The sequence below is a fragment of the Macrobrachium rosenbergii genome, chromosome 43 (assembly GCF_040412425.1).
Source record: "Macrobrachium rosenbergii isolate ZJJX-2024 chromosome 43, ASM4041242v1, whole genome shotgun sequence".
NCBI lineage: Eukaryota > Metazoa > Arthropoda > Malacostraca > Decapoda > Palaemonidae > Macrobrachium > Macrobrachium rosenbergii.
In genome coordinates this window covers 53,751,743-53,762,348 of record NC_089783.1, presented here as the reverse complement: position 1 = coordinate 53,762,348, position 10,606 = coordinate 53,751,743, and the positions used below count along the sequence as shown (strand labels likewise).

Below are 10,606 nucleotides of genomic sequence, written 5' to 3'. Positions count from 1 at the left end.
TCTGCACCACCTGTGAAGCAACCACTGCAGGTCCAAAGAAAAAATCTAGGGGCTGTGGGTGACATCCCTCTGGCAGAATGAGGAAAGGAATACCTCCAAGCTGTCCTAATTGGCCAGAAGCACTAGTCCTACATTCTGACTGGAATTCTTGAACAAGTGCAGAAAGTGGTCCCCTCCTCAGAAGTCATAAATTTCTTGGGTATCTCACAAAGCCACAGAAGGATGTACCTGGACACTTCCTATGCTAGCCCAAGACAAAAAAAGGAAGGTAGTAAGTAGTCCCTGCTCACCAGCAGGGACTACTGTATGCATAAAAATTTGAGAGAATTACTATTTTTATTACTTAATGTTATCATTTAATCTCATTAAACTTAATATTTGAAAATTAGTACTGTAAATCATTATCATAAAATGTACATGTAGGTACAGTACAGTATTTAGTCATAAAAATATGAAAATACAGAATATTGTTCTACGAAAAAATCCGCGAATGGGTGACTTTTCCCACGAATAATTTATAGGTAGGTTCCACAGAAAATTCCATGAATCACCGAGTCTGTGAATTGCGAGCACGCGAATCTTGGGGGTTGACTGTACTACAGTTTACACATGAAAACTTATTTAAGCAAAAAATACCAGGAATACTGAAAGGTCACCAATAATATATGACTGAGTCAACAAAAAACATATACAAACACTATGAAAATATGATTAGCAAAAACACTGTAATTCTTAAATCACAACTAAAGTAAATTAACCCCATGAAAACAAGAAGAATAAATGCTGTACAGGAGAGAGGTTGCCAAAGAAACTGACATAAAAATAGAGTAAGTAATATAGACATTAAGCAGGCAACCTTGCATTGCAACAAAAGATAAAAAATTTTAACTAATTTTCTCTTTTAGAGATTTGAGCAAATAACAAGTGATTCAATAGGGCACCAACATTCCCTCATCCACAAACTGCATAAAAGGATTGGGACCTCTTATGCTACTGAACATATTCAGTATTCATAGCAGGCCTACCAAATTCTTAATTATGGTTTTACCCACGCTCTCCCCCTCCAGCGATGTGTAGATATCTACTACTTCTCCCCAAGAGAATTGGGTAAAGTATGCATTATAAGCAAACAATTTTATCACAGGTCAGCAGTCCAGATCTCTGGTGAGGTAATAATATTAAGAGAAGTGAAAGCGTAACTGAATTTACAGAAACTAGCCACTTCTGCAGCAAAGGAAACAAGTACATCACAGTACTTAACAACAATGTTTGTTATATTCTCTATACCAAAATGGATGTATGCTAAATATATAAAAATAATGAAGAGTCTGTTACCAAAAACACAAAGAAAACACCTACCTGATGTTGTAGCAAATAAAACACCTACACCTGATGTTGTAGCAAATAAAACACCTACACCTGATGTTGTAGCAAATAAACAGTGAATGTGGCTATTTAATGGATAACAGGTGCACCTTCAGAAACTAACTCCTGCCTTTTTTGAAGAAAACTATCATAATGAAATAATAAAAGCAATGCAGATTAAAGGAAAAATCATAGAAGCAGCTGATACTACAACACCTGATTCTCAAAATATGGTACAGTATATGAAATGGCATGGTACTGATTCCTTGTTGGGGACACAAAGGGGTACAATCACTAAGGGTACTGATTTACAATGCATACCTAGTCAATTGAAAGGCTGTACATTCTTTTTGGAGTGTGTCGGAAGGAGCTGCTGACTGTAGAAACGTTACTATAAACTGATGGGTTTGTTTTAGCAAAATCTAATGTTACATACATCATATTAATAAGGCGAGGTGATTTAGTAAAAGAAGCATCCAAGGGAGTAATATATCAAGGTCATGATTTTTCATTAAATTATATTACCTGCATGAAAGACAATAATGACTTTTGTTGTGCAAGTTTTAACTTTGTACCAGTTTTTGTAGTTGGGGTGTTTGGGGTGTATGTTAATGGTAAATATCTTTATACATAAATTTCTAGTAATGAACTAAGGAAAGAGTTAAAATAAAAAAATTCAAAACATTAGATTCTAACAGCATAAAAAATCAAGCATCACATTCTGTGTTTGTACTGTACAAAAATTATTTGACAAACTAAGAAATCATAAAGACATTTGAAGTCTTACAAAGAATCCACAAAAAATTTGTGCGCACCATACTAAAATAAAAAAGGACGCAAGATGAAATTCTTTTGTAATGTACTAAGATATAAACATAATATAAAAAAACACTAGATATAAAGCAGTTCTATGAAACACAGACAAAAGAGCTACTACATTGACATATTGCTGTCCCTTGTACCTTCCTTACCAGTATTCTTTGTACAGTAGCATCCCCTCGCAGAACTTAAAAAGAAAACTAAGAAAATATCTGATGTGTGACTACAAAAGTTGAGAATTATGGTTGGAATGCATTTGGAATATTACGATACAGATGAGGATCCTCCTGAGAGATGTGGGATCCAATGATGAAAAACAGAAAGATATCTCAAAGATTGACAGGGTTTAGGCATGCAATTAGATTAGGACAGGAGCAATCAGTTACAGGTAGTAGATGCGGCAACAGTTTGAAAAAACCAATGGGAAGGCACAGAAAATAATGGAGAAAGGATACAGCTGAAGACCTGGACCAACAACCCTGAAGACCTGGACCAACTGGAAATTACACAAGTAATTACACTAGACAGAAGAGTGTGGATAACTAATTACATGTCAAGACCTGTAAATAAACAACCTGACGCAAAAATTATAATGAAGATTTCCTGAGAAACCATACACTTGTCTACAACTTAATTTGCATTTACTTCTTTTTGACAACGTGGCTGGGCACTACTTCAATGCTGTTTCTTTAGCTAAGAAAACATGCCCCCCAAGGTAGAAATACATATGAAGGAATTTTGTGTCAGTAATACAACAGCAAATTTTTCAATTTAATAAGTAAAATTGTAAAAAGTAACAAATTACTACATTTACTAAAACCTTTTCACCCAAAAATTAACTTGATGATGCTTCATTTTCTGCAGCTATACAACTGGAAGTATCAACATCCCCATTAGTGTTTTTTACCTCTGCTTCTTCAGATTCTTGGCTAGTAATCGGTTCTTCTTCTTCTTCTTCTTTATCCATTTCTGTGGGATTACTGGCCATCTGATTCCTCTGTAGCTCAAATTTGTTTTTTTCATATTTAGAAGTGTCTGCACCTAATAACCTCAAGTAATGAATGCGATCATTTTTGGCAACATATGCTCGTAAAGATTTTTTGCCCTTCCATCCAACGAATTTGATCGTAACGCTGTCATCAGCCTGGTACAAGAAGGCAACTGCTCCTGTACCTGTTGTCAAAGTAAAGTACTTTTAAAAAATTCTTCATTGTGCATATTAAAAACTAAATGACAAATCAGGTTTGAAGCATAGTAAAATCCTTCTGGGTATTTCTATCTACTCCAAAAAGAACTGGAAAATATACCATTCTTCTTCAAACATAAGGATGCTACAAAGGAAAAATAACAAGCTAATAATGTTGAATCTACTGCCTAAGGCTGCTACTAGGCTAAGGTAACACCCCACCACCATGGCACCCATTTTATTTCTTTTAATTTTGACAGCTCAAACATTTTTCAACAAGTAATTATAGCTGAAAACTAACTGCATTTCTCTAATTTTCCCAATTTTCTTGTCCATGTACAGTATCCATGACTTTTAATATGAAAAAAAGTCACATACACAACTGTCAAGACCCAACATTGGTGACATAAACCCAATATGAAAAGTCCATGTAACCAAAACTCAGGTTTTCACAAGCCATACTTTGGATAAGATTTATTTTTTTCCCATTTATCACTATGTAAATCTTAGAAAATCACTCAAATGTGCAGCAGCATTTGGCTTTACTATTTTTTGCAGTTAAGATCTCCATCTGTTTTTCAAGAAAAATTTAACTTCACTACTCCCTATTGCTAATAATTGATAAATAAGTAGGGTACAATAAGAATAAAAGCAAATGCTTCTCCCACTAAAAATTGTTTGAACAAAAGAGGCATGTTAAGTAACCATCTTCTACAGTACTCCTCCCATTACAGTTAATTGTTTGACTAAATCAATACATATAAGGATCCAATTCCCTTCAATACTAAAATTACATCTTTCTTAGACTACAGTACCTGTAATATCCAAACTAGTACTTACCTGTATAATTTGTCCAAAGTTTTCCACATATTCCTGATCATCACAAACAACACTAACATATAAAATACAAAGGTTCATACAGGTGGTTCAAAATCTTTATTTGGCTTAAGATTAGCGACAATATCACCTGATAAAACTAATTCTTTAACAATAAGTATTACAAATATGCAAACAAAAAATTTTATTTTCAGTAGCTCTATAGAAGCCATTCAAAACTACTGCCTATTCCACAAAACTGCACAAGCCTGGTGCAAATCTTTATTTGGCACAACAGAAATGATGCCGATAAAGCAACAACTACAATGACTAGATAAAAAATAGCCACTCTTGTGAGTAAATATTTAACACCTCTAAAATACATCATCTTTAATAAATGGCAGATTTAATGGTATAATCTGATGAAATGTTAAGAGATCAAACCTATCTAGATTAGGTTCTTCCTGCACCATAATTAAATAATTTTATCTCTTTGAATTGGTCACATTTTTTTGATCCACTGATGCTCAATGAATAACACACCCAATTCCTCTAGGCAAAAAATACTCAAGCAGTAAAAATTAAAGATACCTTTGTAATTGTTTAAACTTTACCTACCAGTGAATGTCGAGTTTTGGGAACAGATCAAAAAAGGAAGTTTTTCAGAACATCCCAGTTACACTACTAAATTTTCAAAAATTACAAATTTTAAAGGTATTTATTTTTCTAACATAAACCTGAGGTCTTTTCATATCAGGTGTGCAGCTGAAAAACCAGCCATTCAATTCTATTAAACCCACCTTTTGATCGCATTCACTTGCCTTCTGGCCCAGGTATCAGAATGAGGGGTGGCTTGAGGAGGGCAGTTTATGTAAAGACTTCATGTTTGTACATTAAGAAAAATACAAAATACTTTAAAAATATGTCATTTCTTCCAACGTGAAAACAAACCCTCGGGCTTTACATATGGAAGACTTACTGGTGGGAGGATCTGAGTAAGCTTCTGAACCGACTGGCGGTTCGCCTCACCTGGGCCTCCTTCCTACTCTGTTGAGCATGTGTGTGTGTGTGTTCAAATGCCAGACTTCTGGGCCTTTCAGATCAATGGGTTTGAGAAGCATCATTGATACGAAAAAGGTTTAGATGAACCTTGTATGTCGAAGACAATAAAGCTAAAGATAACCAATAGGTTTTTTTTACTGTCAGCCCCTCTCTCCCCTTGCTAGAGAGAGGGGGACTTGCTCATATTTCTAAATTAGAAAAATCGAAAGGGTGCTCAAAAATTAAACTACTGCACACACCACGTCCATTCCAGCACATGACGGTACACCAACTAATCCTCTGCCCGCAGGGAGAGGAGGAGAATAAAAGACGGGGAGGAGGCCAGTCATACACACTCCCTCTCTCTTTCATAACCATGCATCTTAGGTGAGATGCAACTCTGTCCCATTAGGGGAACTGGATGAGCTAAACAATGTGCTGAGCAGCTACCACAGGACCCAAGGAATAAGTGTCCAAGGACCTATGGGCAACATCTCGTAGGTAGGAGGTGAATGTGGTCTGTGCGACCACACTCCTACATTCAGTACCTGGTGAAATGACAGGTTCTTCCTGAATGCGAAGGATGGACCAATGCCCCTGACCTCGTGAACTCTGGGCCGGAATGTACTGTCACCCACTTCATCAGGTGTAGAGTATACCCATTTGATCACCTCACGAAGCCAGAAATAGTGTTCTTGGACACTTCTTTCTTGGTCGAGCTAATACTAACTAAGAGTCGCAGACACCCAAGCCTGAGTTGTTGAGTCCTCTTCAGGTAGCACCGCAGCACTCTAACTGGACACAGTAGCACCTCATCTAGATTATTACCAACAAAGTCCTCTAAGGAGGGGATCGAGAAGGACCCAAATCTGGCATCAGGGACCGATGGATTCTGAGTCTTCATTAAGAATTCTAGGGCAAATTCAAGCATAACAGATCCCCATTCCCTCAAGTGCTTAACATCATAAGGAAGACTGTGAAGTTCACCTACTCCCTCTGCTGATGCCAAGGCAGGCAAGAGAACAGTCTCGATGGTCATATCCCTGTCTGGCGACTCTCGTAGAGGATCGTAGTGTGCATGAGTTAGACTCCGAAGGACGAGAGTTACATCCCACTCAGGGGGCCTGAGTTCCCTGGGAGGGCAAGACTTTTTGAAGCTTCTCATCAGCATAGAGATCTCCAATGAGGAGGAGAGATTGATGCCTTTTGTACATTGTTGTTTTGCACTTTATTAAACTATTCTGAAAATATATGTATATATATATATATTGTATACATATACATACATAAGCCAGTATTGATAAAACTTGGCATGAATTATTACTGATTATGTTCTTAGTAACTTAATGACTGTTGCATTTAGCACTTTATAACATGGGTCCCCCTTAGCCAAAGACTCCATGACCAGACCTGCAATGACTCAGTCCTTGCTGGAGGTCTCTCCATTGGGGTCTGAAATACTGTTGCCTGCTGGCTTGACCAACTTTTTCCTGACTGGTTCTGGGATTATTACTGTAACTCATAATGTGCACACATTACAAAACTGAAGGATAAGATAGGTAAATTTCCACAGAAAAGAATATCCAAGTAAAAAGGACACTGTAAAATGTACATTAAAAATAAACATCAGTTAAGAAATAATGATACTCTAAAAAATAAAGACACAAAGAGCATGTTTTAATGGCAGTACAGCTAGTCCCCCGTTAACGGCAGGGGTTCTGTCCCTGGCTGAGAGCCGCTAACCAAAAATCACCGGTAACTGAAAATTGGCAATAATAGTGCCAAAAACCAATCTTAACAGCGTCGTTACCGAAGATCAGCGCCGAAATCCCAACTTAACGGTACTGTTAACCGGAGATCAGCACTGAAATCCCCACTTAATGGCACCGTTAGCCAGAGATTGGCACCAAAAATCTGGTTACAATGTCATTAGCCAAGCGCCATAACTCCAAAACGCTGTTAACCAATGCCGCCAGTAAGCGGGGACTACCTGTATGACAATCCCATCATACTGCAGCCAAATTGATTTTTTCACTTAACGGACCAAATGACCTCTTACATTGGATAGTGTGACATCTTGGGCACAGTATCTCAAGGGTCACACTAACTGAGGACAATACTGCCAAAACAATGGCAGTTCCTACAGAAATAAAGAACCAGATAAAATACAATAACAACTTTGAACCAGCAAAGATAATCATGAAGTTGGTGAAAAAAGATAGGAAGTCTGTGAAGAGAACTCAATATAATGTAATTTCAACTACCCAGGAAACTGAGACAAGAACTGGATGCCTTTGGTAGTCAAAATGGGCTCCCTAGCAGTTGGTCATCCACAGTTGGTAGTATGGTGAGGTCCCATAGCATGGGAATATTTTATCATTGTCTTATTACCATTTCATTCATTTCAGTCACTTATTCCTCATTCAGCCTATCTCCATTTCACTAAAAGCTTGAGTAAAAGAAACAGGATATGTAATCTACAGGAACAAGCACATATCTTAATACTCACATAATTCAGAACACTGCCCTTGTGTCTTTTGGTCCATAGTCACTGTTTCAGGTGGCATTTCCATATCATCATTTAAAAGCAAGGTCACTAAATCACTATGAGTCACAGTTATTTTCCTTTTGGTTATTAAAGGAAGCAGTACTTCTGATCCCTGGAAATGAGATAATATACTTTAAATATTACTGAAACATTTAAAATACAATGTAACTATCAAGTAATTAAACTAAAAAGAATTGAAAACAGCATTGAAGGATTAATACCTAAAATCCATTAAATAAGTCAGCACATAAGTTAGCAGGAGAGCACAAGTTTCTCCAACAATTACAGTACACAATATACACTGAACAACAAGGTATTCTTCCATTCCCTATCACATTACCTTCCCAGAGACAATACAATATTAAATTTTTTTAAACCAATAAAATATTCCATTTTTTAAAGACAAAATATAAATTTTCATAATAAAATTTATTATTTGGATACTTACCTACTGTTAAAATTAGCTTACATTGCGCCGATAAGCGAGTCAGCATTCAAACAAAAGATCGAATAGCTGCCTGGATGGCTATCCAGTTCACCTGTTCTCCATCAGGTGTGTTTTTCGAATGTTTAAGCTCTTATCAGAATTCTCCTTGACAGCCCACTAAGTTGCGGTGAGGCTGGGTGGGGTCTATTTTAACAGTAGGTAAGTATCCAAATAATAAAATTTATTATGAAAATTTAATTATTTGGGATGAATCTTACCAACTGTTAAAAGTTAGTCGATTCCCACATTGAGAAGAGGATGGTGTGTAATGCAGCTAGATCAAATCCACTCAGCCAATTGAGCTAAAGGTTTCTTGTACGAAACCCAAAACACTCTTACCTGATCTGGAATCCTTCCTGGATCTAACTACCCTCAGAAGATGGGTTTCATTCAGGGGGCAAGGCTCTCATACGTGTGCAGCAAAGAGCAGCCCTGCGGAGAAAACTGCTTCAGTTCAGCTAGAATGAAACACAAGCAGTGTGAAGGGAACCCTGTGCCTAGGTCCAAAAGCCTTATAGAATGACAGTCACTAAAAAATAAATACCTTTACAATATAAAGGTATGCTCCTATCAATGTACTGTATGTACCTTCATGCTCCACAAAATACTAAAACCCAGGATTTAAGAAATAAGAACCTAAAGATTGCTTTTTCCTTAGTAGCAGATTACAGGCTTTACTTTTTCAAACATGATTCTACATACTTAAGGTGTTGAATAGTATAACCAAATTGCACTTCTGCGTTGCACTAAACACATCCTCATGTAACAATTGTCATCAAACTAAATGAGGTAGCAACAGCTCTTGCATTATGAATATTTACCTTCAATAAAAGTAAATGACATGGATCTACTTCTCATACTATAGCCCAATCAAATACAATCACAGAGAACCTTGTGTTCCTGACAAAGAAATTCTCAGTTTCTAAAACCAAAAAACAAAAGGTTAACTTTGCCTCCTCCAGGCTTAACCTTTGACAAAGACATTCTAGGTTTCTAAAACCACAAAATAAAAGGTTAATTTTGCCTCTTCCAGGCTTAACCTTTGACACACATGTTCTAGGTTCTAAAATCATAAAATAAAAGAATAACTGCCTCTTTCAGGTTTAACCTAAGTATGTAAGTTTTAATTGCCCCAACATGACAGAGAATTGTTTCCTTTCCTTCCCCACCAGAGGTTAAATGGAATTCTTACAGTTCTCTGAAAAGTCAGCCTTAATCTCATTCTCAGCTATAGTGCAAAAAGATAAAATAGCATTCCCTTACAACAGCCTTAAGGAGAGTGCTTGCAATAAATTTACTCTTTTTTAACTGTTGATAGTGCTGAATAAAAGAATTTTTTATAGTAAATAATTCAATGAAAACTCATTCCAGAAGCTCAAAAAGAATCTGCAGATAAACTTTTGACCTGCGTCTAAACCCAGAGAGAGATTGATACATACTGAGTTGAAGGATCTTCCATCTCGACTGATTTCAAAACCTTAACGTGCTGATCATCACCCAGATCTAATAGCACATGACGCAATACCAAGTAAAGTATGTGCAATACCAAGGAAAGTATGGAACAACAACCTCGAAAATACACAGCACAAAAGTCTTACTATTTCCAAGACAACAGAGAAACTTTGGTGCCTACAAGGATCCAGGTGCTGAAAATTCCTCTAGAAAGGCACCCTGAGTAATGTACAAACTGCTGCTTCTGAATTTCTAACACAAGGCCACCGTTGTTCTCCACTTGATTAAGGATAGAACCCATGACACCTTTGAAAATCCCCTGTTGGGAGGAGACAGTCAAGCATTTCCAAGCAGCTGAATGTGAGATGCAGAAGTTAGTGGAAGTACATGAAATTCCGTAGTTTGAGTTCAATTCCCCTTAACCCTTAAGGGACGGGCTAAATATATATTAAGCACACCCCCAGACCGGGCAAACTTTAAGGTTGGCCCATTTAAGAAAAAAACACATCAATGGGAAGAAGAATATATGCAAATGCACAAGGTGTAAGAAAAAATATTCTAAAAATTTTTCCCTACCTTCTATGGGAAGTTGAAAGTGACTATTTACAACCCTCTGTGGGGCCTCTTTTACAAGGCACTCATAAAAATATGGTAACTTTACCAATTTATGCATGTTTTTTCTAATTATTTATTTTATTTTATTCTTTAAAATTATAATTACTGCTCACACAACATCATAACAGATAAGAACTAAAGTCAGTAACAAATTCTGAGTATATTTTTGTAAAATATTTACGAGATTTACAAGGATGGAGAGATACAGTAACTTTTTGTGCAGTATACATGTTTTTTCTAATATTTATTTGCAAAATTAATATTCAGACAAACCTAC

The 10,606-nt window shown here is 36.6% G+C and overlaps 1 protein-coding gene across 1 annotated transcript in view; it reads right to left on the bottom strand.

Annotated features, from left to right (window-relative positions):
- Window positions 1-2,943: 2,943 nt before the first annotated feature.
- Nsun2 (tRNA (cytosine(34)-C(5))-methyltransferase Nsun2) overlaps window positions 2,944-10,606 on the bottom strand; it is a 29,555-nt gene continuing 21,892 nt past the window's right edge. The window contains 2 exon segments of the mRNA XM_067087256.1: window positions 2,944-3,357; window positions 7,737-7,887. Coding sequence (XP_066943357.1) covers window positions 3,020-3,357; window positions 7,737-7,887 — 489 coding nt within the window. The 3' untranslated portion in view covers window positions 2,944-3,019.